Source organism: Pteronotus mesoamericanus, unplaced genomic scaffold (genome assembly GCF_021234165.1).
Source record: "Pteronotus mesoamericanus isolate MK-2021 breed Mesoamerican mustached bat unplaced genomic scaffold, CSHL_Meso_final scaffold_174, whole genome shotgun sequence".
In the NCBI taxonomy this organism is placed as follows: domain Eukaryota; kingdom Metazoa; phylum Chordata; class Mammalia; order Chiroptera; family Mormoopidae; genus Pteronotus; species Pteronotus mesoamericanus.
Window position 1 is genome coordinate 41,608,846 of NW_026555309.1, and position 16,223 is coordinate 41,625,068.

Below are 16,223 nucleotides of genomic sequence, written 5' to 3' on the forward strand. Positions count from 1 at the left end.
TTATTTCTGTAGAGGGAAAAAAACAAGCAAGGAACAGCAAAGGATCCCTCAGGTCCGTCACCAGCGCCCGCTGACCTCTGACACTTCCCTGCAGGGCTGCAGCTGTGGCAGACCCTCCAGACCCACGCACAGTTCCAGCTCCAGCTCCCGCCGGGCAAGGTGTGCAGCGCCGACTACGCAGGCTTGCTGCTGGCGTTCCAGGTCTTCATCCTGGACGAGCTCACAGCCCGCGGCTTCTGCCGGCTCCAGGTATGAGCCTGGCCTTCCCCACAGTGGGTGCCTGGATGCAGCTCGGGGTCATAGTGTCAGAAACCCCCAGGGCTCAAATAAACCTCGAGTTTGACACCCACTCACTTTACAAGTGGGTAAACTGAGGCCCAGGATGAGAAAGTAGCTTGGCCATGGCCAATTCTGCAGCAGCGGAGGTGGAGTCCGAAGCCATCTCCTCCCTGGCCCCTCTTGCTACATACAGATGTCAAACCAGACATGGGCTGAGCACTTCTTGTGCGCCAGGCACTGTGCGTCCCTGGGCATGGATTGGCTCACACAGTCTTCACAGCCATCTTATTATTGCTGCTTTGCAGATTGGTGGGGGCGGGGCACGGTGAAGGCCAGAGGGTTAAGTAATCCCCGAGAGGCACAGGGCTGGGAAATGGCAGAGCTCTGGCTGGCTGCAGTGAGGGCGGAGCTGTGATCGCCGTGGAGCACTGTCACCGCCGTGGGGAAAGAGCCTGGGAATGTGGGGCAGGAAGGCTGAGGTGCCGCGACCCACTCCCTGAGCTGCCGGAACAGATGTGTTTCTTGACAGATCAGTGAGGAGGCATGAGGGGTCCTCCCTGGGAAAAGGTCCGTGCATGCCAGCTGGAAAGATATAGGACCATAAATAATGCATGTCACGCTTTTTACCCGTGTAATAGGCGTGGGTGATTTGAAGCCATGAGGATTCACAGAGTGAGTCTTTCAAAGTCTCTCAACTCAATAAGTCCTTGTTCTTCTCAAAGTTTGCCAGCTCATCAGAGCAACTCATGTTTAGCACCCAATGCTAAAAATTTTGTAGAACACACATTTTCACAAAACCAAACCCAGGGAGTTGATTCTAAAACAAATAGAAACATATACTGCCCCCTTTGCTCCAAAGAAATGCACTTGACAAAACCCCAGCCCTCTCTGTCAATTGTGGAGCCCCAGCTGTGTGGGGAATTGTACTTTCCTTGTCTCTAATTATTTCAGCACCCTGACCCATGGGTGCCTTTACCCTCAATGGACACAGGGTTAACTGAAGGCCACAGAGAGTAAGTCACCCAGCATTACACATTGCTCAGCAAGTCCAGGTCTGTCTAGACTCTTTTGCACCAGATTGAAATCAGGAGGACTTGGGACCCACTGGGGAGGCAGAGCCCCCAGGATGGGTTAGCAGATAACGCACCGTGGAGGAGGGGGCATCTGGGAGGTGCAAGGTTTTGGCTCAACGGCTGTGTGTAGATGCAGTGCTGCCCTTTACTGAGATGAGGAAATCAAACCTCACACAGTGAGGGGAGAAATATTCCAGAATCCCCAGACCTGAGAGAGGGGCCCGCCGAAGACTGAGGGGTGAGAGGGCGGCCCTTCAGTCACCCGCTCTCACTGACCTCCTCTGGCAGGGACATAAACCAATTTTGGGGCCATTGTGGGCTTAACAAAGCTGGCTCCCTACCGTGTTCTTGAACGGAAGGCATCTGTCTCTGTAGGTGGAGACTTTGGGGACCCCTGTTTCCATTCCCGTCTGCGACGACTCCGCGGTGCAGGTGGGGTGTCTGACCAGTGAGCGCTTAGGAGTGAACGTCACGTGGAAACTGCGGCTCGAGGACGCCCCGCCAGCCTCCCTCCCTGATTTGCATGACGTTGGTATGTGTTCCTGCGTTACTCCCTTGCAGAAGCGATGTAGGGTCTCTGAGTCTCAGTTTTCCCATCTGTCAAAGGGAGCTGGTGAAGCCACGATGCCTTCCTGTGAGTATCTAGTGAGAATTACCAACCTGGTCCATGGGAGGAGTGAAGTATTAAACAGTACGTAAAAATCAATAGATTTCTGGTCAGTAGTCTACTGGAGTTAAATAGTATCACCTGATTGTGTTTCCATGAACAGATTCTAATTCCCCTCTTGGTTTTCTGGGCACAGAGAGGGGATGTAGGTGTGAAGAAACAGTGGGAGGGATTGGTGAGGAAGAGTTTCTACTGGTTCATCATCCACGTCCTGCCCACTTCCAGTTATAAACCCCCTCAGACCACGCACGCTGCTTAAACCCACAGCTGTCTAAACAGGGCGGTTTCCATAAGGACACACTGAGGAAGTAGAAAGGTCTAAGGAGAAGCACCGTGGGGTTGATGTTAGCCCAAGGGTCGGGACTGGCTGGAGCTTCACCTTTGTCCTGTGACGGGAAGAAGTGGCCAGGGTTTAAGCAGAAGGGGGCTGCAGCCACTCCCCCTGCCCCAAGCATTATGAATTAGGGGTCCCTTTGTCTTCCTCTGGAAAGAGCCTGGATTTCTTGGGTGTGTGGAGCTACAAAAGGCGGAGGTGCTTCCCCTGAGCTGTGAATGTTCCTTGTGTGCTGGGGTGCCCCCCAGCTCCAGATGTGGGGCTCGTCCTCTCTCCCCCTGGGAAGCACTTGCAGTTAGGCAGCTGGGGGCCTTCTCAGCCAACATGGAGTCGGAGGGCTCCATCATCCGCTGCAGGCCCTGTCTTCTGTGTGGGTGACCCCGTGACACATCCTCTCATCATCCTCACTGGCGGCAGGAGGGGCATTTCCATCTTGCAGGTGGGGAAACGGAGGCTCAGGGATGGTGCGTCTTAGATTAGTGACTGAAGTCATGATGTCCTGGGCCAGCGGGGATCACGTGGCTGCCACAGGAAGGGCAGGAGCCACACATGTCGGCTGGAGGGCTAGCTGGGCTTCTGACTGTGTGAACTGGGGCCAGTCAGCCCCCTGCTGTGGCCTCAGTTTCTCCTGCTCTCCAGTGGAGTCCTGGGTAATGCCTGTGTCTCCTTTTGCTGTGAATGCTCTGGGTGGCTCTGTGCCTGGATCCTCCCTGGCCCCTGCAGAGAACAGCAAGATAACACTCCTGCCCCGCCTCGTGTCTTACAGAGGAAGCCTTCGTGGGCAAGAATCTGGTGGGGCGCTTCGCAGATCTGATCCGAAGTGGGGTGTTCCAGCTCTACCTGGATTCCAAGACGTTCACCGCAGACACCTCCATTCGCTTCCTCCACGGGGACGGCTTCGGCACCTCTCCCAGGGCACAATACGGGTGCTTGGAAGGATTCCACCCAGCCTCGGCCGCCGGCAATGCCAGTCAGGACCCACTGGGGTGTGGTAGGTCCACCCCCCTCCCTGGACTTCTATTACTGAGCCGTGTGAGGCTGCGGGAAAGGCCACCAAAGCTCTGAGAGAGTGGAGAATCCTTCATTTATATATGGAATGTTTTCCAGTCCTCCGCTATGCATGGGCAGATAGTCATCGCCCAATAGGTAGTAGATGAAACCAGAGGCACAGATAATGGGACAGAAGGAAGAACCCCAGTGATTGAAAACACCCCTTCCCCTTGGTTGTTGACAAGCTTGGACCCTGGGCGGCACTGTCTCTGTGATGAAGGCCAATGTCTACCCTGTGTGCTTCATGATGTTTCTTAGTCTGGTTGCAGCAATGTGTTGCATCCCCAGATGGCCCTTGATGAGCCCAGGACTTGACCACTCAGGGGAGTGTTCCTGGTGGAGGTTGGCTGGGGTTGTTCTTGGCCTTGCACGTCAACAGCCTTGGGAGCTGTCTTCACTAGACTGCAGCTGCAAATTCCTTGAATGGGAGGTGTGAGAATTTCCTGTTGCTACTACCATGAATCACCACAAGCTTAGGGACCTAAAACAGCACACATTTATGATTTTAGAGTTTAGCAGGTTTGGAGACACGGGTCTCACTGGGCTAATATCAAGGTGTCAGCTGGGCAGCCTTCCTACTGGAGGCTCTAGGCCGTCCTTGACCTTTTCAGCTTTGAGATGTTGCCTACATGTCTTGGCTCGTGGCTTTGTTTCTTGATCTTCAAAGCCAGCGGTGTCACAGTGCTCTGACCATCCTTTTATAGTCACAGCTCCCTTGGATTCTGCCTTTCATTTCTAAGCACCCATGATTAAAGGCTGCTGATGACCGAGGACACCCGCCCTATTGTAAGGTCCGTTGATTAGCGCCCTCCATTCCCTGTGCCACCTGAGTTTCCCTTTGCCACGTAACCTAACGTCGTCACAGGCCCTGCGGATTAGGATGTGGACAGCTTTGGGGGCCATTGTTCTGTCTGCTACAGGAACTTCCAGGGTCTCACGAAGAGAAGCCTTCCTCCCACATGACATGAGACACAGAGGCATTTTTATTGAACTGAAGCAGGGGGGGAGGGGTTCTTGGTTACTTGTTTATATTGGTTGCAACACAAAAGCTACATGGCCTTTCCTTTCATGAAATCCACGCTAAGTTCTAAACTCCACATTGAACTTAAGATGCAGCTAGGTCTTAACACAGACACCAGTAAGACAACCACTTTGCACCGACTTTTATAGAGGATGTTGTCATTTAAATACACCTTCACAAATATTTAACTCTCACAAAACCCCTGGTCGCAGGTCACGTCCTCATGTGGCAGATGAAGAGGTTGAGGCTCAGATGAAATGAGGTCATACACGTGCAGAGCCCAGGGCAGGGGTGACTCAAAGGAGGGACTCAGGTTCCCGACACCAGTGATCTGTGAGTGAGCAATCCTGACCCCAGGTGCTCTGGAAGCAGCGCTGCCCAGACACAGAACTGGACAAGAAACCGGCAGAGGGAGTGGATGGCACCACCTGCTGGGGTGGGAGAAACAGGGTCACAGGGACAAAGGGGTGCTCCAAACACCTGTCGCTGTGTTCACCGACGCCTCACGGAGAGCCCTGGGCCCCACTGCCAGACTCCGAGTTAGGAGTGGTCGGTGTGTGCGGGCAGCGTCTGTCTGCTCTTATAGTCACTCCGGGGAGCGCTGGTAAAGGGGCCTCACTGAGGCTCACTGACTCAGGTGCGCCCTCTTGAGGGTGGAGCAGTAGGAGGTGGAGGACACGGGTGCTAGTAGGGTCAGGTCAAGGCACCTCTTCTGCCTCTGCACCTTCAAGCAAGTCCCACTCCCTCGGGGATGCTGGAGGGGGAGAGGAGGGTAGAGAGGTGGGAGGTAGGGGTCTCTTTCCTGTACAATAAAGGGGTTGGCTTGGAAATCTGATCCTAAGCTTCCCTCTAGGGAAATGGACTATGAGATTACTAGTTCCTGTCTACCAGGATGGTCACCCAGCTCAGCCGGGAGGTGAGGGGGGAAGCGGAGACAGTGCTCCCTGAAGGGGGAGCACCCGCATGTGTTTCAGTCAGAACTGGCCCCCAGGTGACAGGCTTCGGAGAGAGTGGGAGCCACAGCAGGGTACGGTGGGGGAGGACCCCGGGAAGGGGCTGAATGAGAGAGTTTCCCTGGGCTACACTAACTACCTCTAGGGCAGGAGTTGGCGATCTTTTTCCCTCAAAGACCAGATAGGCTTTGCGGTCAGTAGGCTGAGCTGAGATTTAAACTCACTGTCTTGGATTCCAAATTCTTTGTTCTGTCTTCAGCAGCACATGTCTCCTGACTCAGCCAGGGGTTTCTCAGTGAGATCATGCCACGATTCTTGTATCTGTTCTTATTGGCTCTTTTTCCTCCTGAAGCACATCTGGAGCACAGCTGTGAGGCTACAAGCAGAACACTGTCCTGTGGAGATGAGCAGGGTTTCTGTGACCCTCTCAGGGGGCTGATCGGGATGATCTCCTTGGAGGGTGGTGGGAATATCCACCTCCATGACTCATGTAGGCCCGGTGGCCTTTATCCAGTGACCGGAGACTGCGGGGGCCTGGGGCTTTGTTTGTAGCTCCAGCGGGTCAGTTATGTTCGCACTTTGGCCTTAAGGCCAGTCCTGTGGTTTTTCTTGGAATTACCTGCTGGCAGCCTTCGTGCCACGCTGGTCCATTAAGGAGAATCCCAGGGAAATTGTCTGGATTTTCTGTTTCCATTCTGAATCACATTACATTTTATTCATTCACTGCAGGTTCTTACAATAGAACTAATTCTCCATGGAATTTTTCTGAAGAAATATGTCTTCTTTCCTTCCTTCTACCCTTTCCTTCTTCCTTCCTTCTATGCATCCATCCAAGCTTTCAAAATATGATTATGTGTCAAACACCATGTTATATACTCAGGGAACCAGAAGTCATAGCTCTACTTTCAAGGAACTGACAGTCTGGTTGGAGAGAGCTGAATGGAAAGACAGCTAAAATATCCTGTGAAAAAGCTTTGTCCGCCCCAGGCAGGGCAGCCAGAGAAGGCTTGTTGGGGGAACATAGGCCAGCGTGAACTTGAACGGCAAGTTACAATTGCTGCTCAATGAGAGCAGACAAGGCAGGACGCATTTGCACATGTTTTGTGTGTGTGTGTGTGTGTGTGTGTGTGTGTGCACGCGCCCACCTATGTCAGTGCTACTGAAGACATCCCAGAAATGGACATCTGTGCAAGAGCAGGGAGCCATGAAGTGGTGTGGCTTCATGGGGACAGTGCACATGACTTCTATGGCCGAGAATGGGGTGTGCAGGAAATGTGGCAGGACTTGGGGCCAGAGAGGCAGGCAGGGGCCAGCGGGGGGGCAGGCCTTGGGACACAGCAAGGGCCTGAGGCTGGTGGGGAGGCATCCTGGGAGAATTTTCAGTTGGGAAGTGACAGGGCCAGCCACGGCACTGAGCAAGGCGGGCTAAAGGGTGAAGAACCATTATGGTTCCTCACAGACATGTCCCTGTAGTAGAAACATGGCTGCCATCGCTGCAGGACAGTGGGACCAAGCTGGCATGACAAAAAGCTTTGTGAAACTCGCCAACACAAAGAGGCATGTTGTCTGATTTTATGGAGGAGGGAACTGCGGCCAAAGGGGTTTCCGGTGATCGTTGCAGGGGGAGTGAACTGAAAGAGAGATGCCCAGTTGTTGCTGTGGACTCAGGGGTCTTTGAGAGGACCCACCTGCCCAGGGAAGGGTGATGGTAATGCAGCCACGGTCTCATTCTGACTTACCCAAGCGTTCCTTTGGGTGGATAAGACCGTCAGCATCCTCGGTGGAGAGAAACAGAATGCACGTTCCCTGAGCGTCGTCCGGAGGCCTGCAACTGACTGAGCTTGCGGCCCCTTCCCCTGCACCTAGGGTCGGGGGGCAGGGCAGCTCAGGCAGGCTGAAAAGGTTTTGTTTTCCTTTGACCGTGGATTTGGAGACCACTTGGAAAAACAGTCACAGCACTGGGGTTAAAATACTAGAAATGATCAACAGCCTGACTCATAGAAGTAATGAAACCACAGTCTCTGAGCGAGGCTGTTAATTGCTCAGAGCAAGCCGGAAAACACGTTGTTCGGTTTCCAGGGGGTATCTGGAGTTTCTGATTTACTCAGAAATGCTGGGGTGAATGCGTACAGGAGATTGGAGTTGTTAAGTCAACATTGGCTTCGTTCTACCTTGTCCCACACATCTGTGCTCACTACTTGGTCAAAGGAAGTTGGTTGAATTGATGGATGGAGAAAAGGGTTCAGTTTGGGGAGAGTGGGGCTCAAATCCAGTCATCTGCACACCAGCCCTCCTTCACTGCGTTCCACCATGTCATTACCTTTGGGAAATGTTCCCATAGCAACTTATGGTTGGACTTCATATTTCAAGTTGTTCTCCAACGCCACCTCTTCTCTTCATCTACTAAGCTTTATCTCAGTTGCTGGTTCTGGTTGGCTTTTTTCCTTTCCGCTCCTTGAGTAATCCAAACTCATTCCTATCTCAGGACTTTTGCACTTGCCTGGAAATTCCTTCTCGGAGGCCTTTGCCTGGGGTGCTTCTCATCACTTGTTTCTCAAGTGTCACCTCTCAGAGGGGCCTTGCTCACTAGCAAGCCCTCCTCCCTACTTCATCCTACCCATCTCTGAAATTCTTGTCGGGTACCCTCTCATCCCATGGCCTGTCTACCTTCTTCAGAGCTTATCCTTGGCACTTAGAGCCTGGCTTGCAGCTGATCCTCAATGCATGTGTGTTCAATGAATGAGGTCTTGTACTGATTTGGGGATTTCGCATACATACCCTGCATGTTGTGCGGTTCTAATTGAAAAGCAAGTGTCTTATCATTAACATCATTTCTCTGTTTATCTTTTCTAGTCAAGTGTCCCGAAGGAAGCTATTTTCAGGATGGACAATGTGTTCCCTGTCCTGTGGGATTCTACCAAGAACGGGCAGGGAGCTTGACCTGTGTCCCATGTCCCAGGGGCAGAACAACCATTTATGCTGGAGCTTTCAGTCGGACCCACTGTAAGTTCTGCAATGTCCTACTTCGAAATAGAAACCCTGAAATGCAGTGGGGACACAGGAGAATGTCTTAGCCTTGGCACTGTTGAAACTTGGGACAGATGATTCTTCATTTTGGGGGGTTGGCCCTTGTATTTAGCAGCATCACTGGCCCTTACCTGTTAGATGACAGTGGTATCCAGCTGCCCCACCCAGTTGTGATGTCAGCCAAACATGTCCCCAGATAGACATTGCCATAGTGTCTTGGGTGGGGACAAAACCATCCACCATTGAAAACCATCAGCATACAGCACGGCCGTCGAAAGGGCCATTGGCTCACTGTCTTTGAATGCCTGGCCCGCTGGGGCTAGGCCAGGTGTTTTCCTTGTGTTGCCTCATTTAATCTTCCCAGTTCCCCTTCCAGGTAAATATCATCAGCTGACCTTTTACAGATAAGAAGGTTAAGACTCAGAGAAGTAATTTCGCCGAAGTCACTCAGCTAGTGAGCGACATGGCTAGCCTTTGATCTTGGTGTTGTCTGATTCTGAAACTTCTGATTTTCGTGTCAACCTTATCAGATTGAGAAGTGGAAGATACTTTCCACCTCCAGGTCTTGCCACTGTGCGGTTCAGATACCCTATGCCCTGTACTTTTGTCAGGACTGTGTGTACTTGTGGTCTTCCCAGATGTCATGTGATTTCTCTTGGCCTACTTACTTGACAGTCACGTGGGTATTGTTGGGTTTTTCCTGGCTGGGACTCAGAACTTGCCTTGTGTGTTCCTTTTCATGTTAGCCTGAAATTGTGTCAACAAGAGGAAGACTGTTATGCTTAAACATGGAAGAGTGCAAAGAATTTGAAAATAATCAAAAGAGATCAAGTCACCTTCTCTGATGAAGGCAGGTTCCTTGGTCAGGAGAGCAGTGGACGTAGCATGGTAATTCCGAGGAAGCAAGAGGAGTTTTAGGGCCGGTGTCTGACCCTCCTTGTGGGTAGACCCTCCTCAGCAGGTACGCCCTGCCCCGACACCTGGGCACCGCCCCCAGTGCGCACACGTCGACTCCGGCCTCCGGTGTGGGGTGACGTGCGGGGCTGTCCCATCGCTCGAGCGCTGTCTTCTTACAGGGGATCAGCGTACCGGCTGACACCTGCTAATGGAGGGGCAGGACCAACACAGCAGGGGCCAGCGGAGGCGGCTGAGACAAGGCACCAGCCAGGCCCATTTCATCCCCTACTCTCCCCGCTCCTGGCGCTGTCACATAGGCCAAGTCACCTCCCTTCTCTGAAGGTCAGCTTCCTCATTTGTTAGACGAGGCCAGTGGTACGACATTCACAGGGTGGTTATGAAACACGTCTTTGTCAAGTTCGGGCTGCTCTGCACAAATTACCATAGGCCGTGTGTCCTCAGCAACAAATGCTGCTTGCTCACGGTTTCGGAGGCTGCACGCCCCAGGCCCGAGTGCTGGCGCAGTCAGGTTCTAGGGGTGCGTGCGTGCAGAGTGAGGGGCCTCCCGGGTCTTCCCCTCCCATCAGGGCATTAACTGTGTCATGGGGATTCCACCTTAATGACCGCAGTTAAGCCTCTCAAAAGTCCCATCTCCAAATACTATCACGTGGTTAATGGCTTCAGCCTTTGAACTGGAGGAGACATTCAGTCTGCAGCAAAGTGGAACCTGTTAATATGTTTACAGTGAACAATGAGCATCCATTCTCAGCCCACTCTGGGGATGAGCTGTGGTAGAATTCCCAGGCAGCAGGGGAGGGCTGTCACATGATTATACTCCCAGACGTCTTGAGTCACAGAAGAGATTTCAGTGACAGATCTCCCGGGCCATGTGTGGGGCCTGTGCTAAGAAGATATCTCAGAATGTCTCTGGGACCCATTAACTCTGCCCTTCTGCCTGCTCCACTGCCTGGTCTGTATCCGTGGGTGGAATCACATTAAAGAGAAGCACAGCGTGAAGAGCCTTCCCAGTTTTAAATGATGCCAAGACTGTGTTTCATGAATTTCCATTTGTGTTGGGATAGCTTTGGGGATTTCAGGTTCTCTGCATAGTTAAGGTCTGTATTATAATTCTCACTTAAAAACACTTTGGTCCTGTGTTTCCTAACCTTGCAGGTCCATTGGATGATTTTTGAGGTTCTGGTGACAACCAAGTAGCTATCGATTGATTGATTGATTGATTGATTGATTCATGTATAGCATGTATGGCATATAAAGCATGTTATTTAAAAAGTAGCCTTTGTATCTTTTTACAAAACACGTTGTTGTTAGTCAATTGTTAGTCATATAACTAACAGTATTAAGATACAGCGAAGTAGATGTTAGCCAGGTTCCTGGGCCGCCATGAAAGAATAACTTCCACTTGCCTCCCAGCCTCAGAGAACCAGTCAAGGCCCTCCCTTTTGACCATTCACATGCTTTCCTCATGCCAAATATGTACTGTAAAATCAACACGAGCAAAGATATGTTCTCTGTCCTCAAGATGTTTAGAGTCTCATAGGAAAAGAAAGCATTCCTGTATTTAAATATAATGTAGTGTAATTAATAGTATAATGGATGTCATACTTTGGTCAGGGTGGAGTCATCAATGAGTTTAAGCTAGAGGGTGCTGGCTCAGACATGTGACTTGGATGTCTGATCAACAGTTGGGAGCCTCGGAGTCCGGAGGGGCCGGGATCCCAGAGGCATCGCTGATCCTTGATTGATGTGCCCCTCTCTTGGTTCCAGGTGTCACTGGCTGTCAGAGGAGTGAGAGGGGCCTGCAGTGTGACCAGGATGGCCAGTACCGAGCCAGCCAGAGGGACAGGGACAGTGGGAAGGCCTTCTGTGTGGACAACGAGGGGCGGAGGCTGCCGTGGTCGGAAATGGAGGCCCCACTCACGGATTCCCAGTGTCTGAGTACGTGCGGGCCCTGCCATGAGCCACAGTGCTCGGGGAGGGTGGGTGCTCTCAGGGCTTTCTAGAAAGGGACAGACAGGCGAGATGTGTTCGTCTCCAATTTTTATTTTAAAAATTTTCATCTATGAAGATGTTGAAAGAATACTAGTAGGATGGACAAAGACCTATCACCTAGATCCAACAATCGTTAGTATTTTGCTCTTTTGTTCTTTCTTATTTTTAATCATTGGAAAGTGAGGTTTAGATATCATAAAACCTCACCCCTAAATTCCTATGAATGCATGAGAAACGAATTTTGAAACTTAACCTGATGAGGCTTCCTTTGTTGTGGGCAGCTTGCCTCCAAAAAGCTGGTAGCACTTTTCCCGCAGTGGGATGCGATGCAAAGACTCGAGGGCCAGGCCTGGTTCCATAATTTACTTGCTGGGCGACCCAGAGCAAGTTGCTCAACTCCTCTGATCTTCAGTCCCCACAGTGGCCTCCTGCCTGCCTCCGGAAGCCCTGAGGAGGTCAAACCATCCTACCAAGACAGTAGTCACTGAGCAGCATCCAGGCCATGTCTTCAGTGAGGTAGTGGGTAGGAAAGTCCTAGGGAGCTGATACATGTCCTCCAGCACTCAGTGTGATGGGTGTGTGGTCAGAACTAGTTGAATCCCAACGGTGCCCTTGGCTGGGATGTAGCCTTGGGCGGGTCACTTGCCTTCAGCAGTTTTCTCATCTGTAAAGGGAGATATGAAAGATACTCATCAGGGAGCTGAGAATGTTCACAATGACGTGCCTAACAGAGGTAATACATATCTCAGAGTGACTAGCAGTCTCAGCACTGGTTGCCTCGTCTCCTCACCTTTTAACCAGGGAACAGGCCGAGACGATGCACGAGGTCCTTTAGTTCTGCCCTCCTCTGCCTTCAGATCTCTGCCCTACTTCCCCTGAGCCGCCGCTTGCTGCCCAAAGGCCTGCCTTGGCGCACCTGAGAGCCAGCCCTGGTTGCTGGTGTCACTTAGGTTTCTGTGTAAGGAGAGGGGGGATGTACACGGGCTCATGATGTGCTCGGTCCTGTCCCAGGCATTTTCTCTAGGCTCTCACTTGGAAACTCCACAGGGTGGGGGTGGGGCAAGGGGCAGATATTATCATCCCCAATCACTTAGTTGAGGAAAATGGGGCAAAGAGTGTTTCAGTGACTTTTGAATGGGTGTGCGTCTGACTCTCAATCCCATTCTCTCTGTTACACAGTCTGCTTCTACCTGGATTCATCTGTTTCCTTATTAAACACTTGCCCACGCATACTCTCATACACACATACAACACGCGCACGCTTGTGCACGCAGCCAGGCTGCTGTCTGGGGAAGCTGGTGCAGCTGATAACATAAAACACCTGAGAAAACCAAGTGAGGAAATTTCATTTTCTAATGCCCAGAACAATCATCTCTCTTCTCTAGCAAAGCACCGCAGAATCCCAAGGATCTGTGCATATCTCTCCCCACGGATGAATGTGCAGATCCGACGAAAGTCATTAGTCTTTTCCATTATTCCCCCACTTGGGCAGCTGCAGCGCCCGTGGGAGTGAGAGCTGGAAGGCTGTGAGAGGCCAGGCCAGCACACCTCTGCTGTCCTGCGCAGCCGCGGGCCCCGTGATTCCTGGCCGTACTGGGAGTGTCACTGAAGTGCTTGCTTCTCAACTTCAGCCCCCTTCGCGTCCCTGTTCTTGGATGGCAATGTGTGCTTTGTCACACCTCTCTTGTTCTGCCCTGTCTTCTTCTGGGGCAGAAAGAGCAGCTTAACAAGAGGCACCAGCAGCCCCGATGAGGAACAGCTCCGTGTCACCTGCTTCGGTGACGCCTCCCTCGGGCATGGCTTAGGGAGAGCCCGCGGACCGAGCCTCCGCACCTCTGGTGCAGCGTGTGAAGCTCAGAGCTCAGCTCCCCTCTCTGGCAGTGCAGCAGGATTTCCATGTGAAGGAGCTGGGCCCCCGCTGGGGCATCAACAAGCTTTTTCTCAGAATCCTCTTCACGTGCCTTCGCGAGGACCTTGTCTTTGGAAGTGAAATTGCAGTCTTGGTTTTGGAGCTTTTGTCTTCTTGAAAAAGCAAGGGGCATAGAATTTAGCTGTGTAACTTCCCAAGCAGATATCAACCCAAGAGGGAAAAGTCCCCCTCCCCCTCCCCCCTACCCCTTTTCTGCCCCCAGAGTTCAGGACGGGGCTGTCACCCACAGGCACTGCAGCTGCAGCCTGCGAACTCCTTCCAGAGCCGGTCTCGCCAAGGATATTCCTCTAACGTGCCCAGTGCAATTTTCCTAAAAGGCGATTCTGTTTACGCAATGCCCCTTAAGACTGTCGAGGCCCTGCGTTGCTCCCCGAATACAGCAAAGCCGCACACCTCGGCCTCTGCTCTGGCCTCTGGCCCCATAAGACAGGACTCCCCTTGGGGGCTTGAGCTGTATCCTGCCTTTTGTTCTATTCCAGAGCAGTTGGCACTTGTTGTCAGAATGAATGAATTGTTCCTGTCCCTTGAATTCCGGCAGCCAGTTGATAAGCCCCGGCACTTAGGCAGGTGCCCTCGCAGGTGGCACAGGGACCTGGCACCTACTGAGTTGTTAACTGTGTATCAGGCGTTCCATGCTATGCTGTTTAATCCTCACAACCAGGAAACTGAGGTGCTCAGAGGACATCCTCATAACGTCTTTTCCAGGTTTCCTGGTGTTGCGATGATTTTGGCAGTCATCCATCTGTTCGTCTGTCTGTCCTTCCTTCCATCTGTCCATCCATCCATCCATCCAATAAACAGGAAACTAGTATCTGTCACCTTCCTCGCCAGTGGAGGTTCAGATATTCTCAGAATGTTGTCCTCGTCTTGGAAAGCAGCAGTCGCATACATTTTGAGAATCGCGAGCCAATGTGCTGTGATGTTGATCCTCTGTGCTTTCCCCAAGACCTCTGTACGTAGGCACTGAGCAGGAATCGGATGCGTGGGAAATGGGAGCAGCAGGGCAATCAGTCTGCAAGCTAACTCAGGTCTCTGCGCAATCCCTGGCCCCCCCACCCGCTCATGGGCTGTTTCTGTTCTGCTTGGCTGCGCGTGTCTTCACAGAGCGCTGCAGCGTGAGGCTCTGTATCACCAAGGTGCCCCTTTGCTGAGAACCAGAGGCTCTCCAGTTGAAGAATTCAGTTCATGGTGTTTTTAGTTACTGAGAAGCCTTTAATTAAAAACTGAAAGACCTGTCAAATTTTATTCAGTCTTCTATAACGTTGTGAGCTTCTGGTTTATACCAGTTGAGCCATAGGGACACCAGAGTGCGTATAGCATGGTGTTTGCTGGACTGGAAATTGCCATCTCTACAAATGAGAACAAGGAGTATAAAAATTTAAAAAAAGAAAGAGAGAGAGGGGAGAGCAGAGCAGAGGGCTCAGTCTGAGTTGAGCACATGAGAGCGACAGCTTCAGTAATCAGTGTGAAAGAACCACTTTGTAAAATTAGGATTCTTGATCAAAAATTTTGAAGATGTAAAGCGTGTCATTTCTATTATATGAACATTATCCCCGCTCCCAACCTGACCCCAAACGGAATAAACGTTTTTCTGCACGTCTTACGAAAGCCAAGAAAAGATTGCTTCGCACGACCCTCAATTTATTGACATAATGAAAATCAACCTAGACACAAGTCGCTTTTATAAAGCAACGGATATGTATGAGAATGAGTGCTTATGCACAGGCTTATAATTACTTACATATTTGAGAAAAACTAGTACTGGTGCGCTTTAGGGCTTGTTTTTTTTTTTTTTTTTTTTTTTTTTTGCAAAATATTGACATCCTTGGGTGTTCTGGCTTATAAAATAAGGCTCATTCCTGGAGAGTCACCACAGTGATTTTTTCACTTGGTGAAGGGTGAGTTCCAAGTCTTGTAGCCTTGAGAAACTGTATTTCTTTTTCCTCCCATGTGTAGTTCCAAGAGCGTGTGACTATGGTAGTCCTACCAGATCGGAGCTCAGGTGTGTTGATGGCAGATAGAAAAACAGGTGTAATGTATCATTTAAACAAATGCTGTCATAAAAGTGCTCGAGCCACAAGCTACGTTTTCGGATTTACATAAACCCCGTACGTATATGTTCTAGTTGTCTTTTTAAAAACAACTTACCTCTTTCCAGAAAGAAGTCAGGTTGTTTTATAGGAAGAATATTTGCATCAAAAGAATTATAAGCTATAATTAACTCCTAAAGATAAGGACGGGGAAATATCACTTTAGATAGAGAATCACTATCCAGGAGAAAGAATGAGCTGTAAGGACTAACATAACACTAAATTTTCTCATGAGATAGAAAATGGAGCCAGAAGTCAGAGCTCTCATTTTTACACACACGAGGAAGCATGCTGGGCCTACCTTAAATGGAATTCTCCCCTTGGGACATCCGTGTGACCGAGGGCTGTGACAGGAGGGTGACTTCTTGACCTAGCACTCTTTTTGGCTTCCACGCTTCAGCGTCAGGTCTCATGAGTTTCGCATTATCCTTCAGTGATGCAGAAATTTGAGCGGGCTCCGGAATCGAAGGTGATGTTCAGTGCCGACGTGGCTGTGGGAGTCAGGTCCAAGGTTCTGGGCTCTGAATCCGCACTGGTGCAGTGCTTGGCAGGTAAGGGACGTGGGGAGACGGGCGCCCAGGGGGTGGTGGGAAAACACGCTCTGCTGATCTCGCAAGGCAAATACACAAAACCACTGAAACTATCATGAAAAATATACTTTATCAAAACCCTTTGCAGTCCGTGGACCCCCCAAAGGTACAGTTAACTCCTAATGTCGCTTCAGAGTTTATAGTGCATCTACGGTAGGCCAGGGACAATGTGACGCCAAAGATTAGGGCGCTGAAACGCATGGCGCTGATTCCTTATAGAGCTGCTTGTGCAGGTTGGGTGATAGAGCCGTCTGTTTTAACAGTGAGGCCAGAGCGGGGCAGTAACGGCTACTGTTTGTTTA

The 16,223-nt window shown here is 51.0% G+C and overlaps 1 protein-coding gene across 1 annotated transcript in view; it reads left to right on the forward strand.

Moving 5' to 3' along the window:
* The window catches only part of TG (thyroglobulin), a 204,856-nt gene that overhangs the window by 30,683 nt on the left and 157,950 nt on the right, over window positions 1–16,223 (forward strand). The window contains exons 18-23 of the mRNA XM_054590517.1: window positions 95–249; window positions 1,728–1,884; window positions 3,120–3,344; window positions 8,231–8,380; window positions 11,087–11,257; window positions 15,766–15,882. Of these exons, the coding sequence (XP_054446492.1) occupies window positions 95–249; window positions 1,728–1,884; window positions 3,120–3,344; window positions 8,231–8,380; window positions 11,087–11,257; window positions 15,766–15,882 (975 nt within the window). The remainder of the gene's footprint in view (window positions 1–94; window positions 250–1,727; window positions 1,885–3,119; window positions 3,345–8,230; window positions 8,381–11,086; window positions 11,258–15,765; window positions 15,883–16,223) is intronic.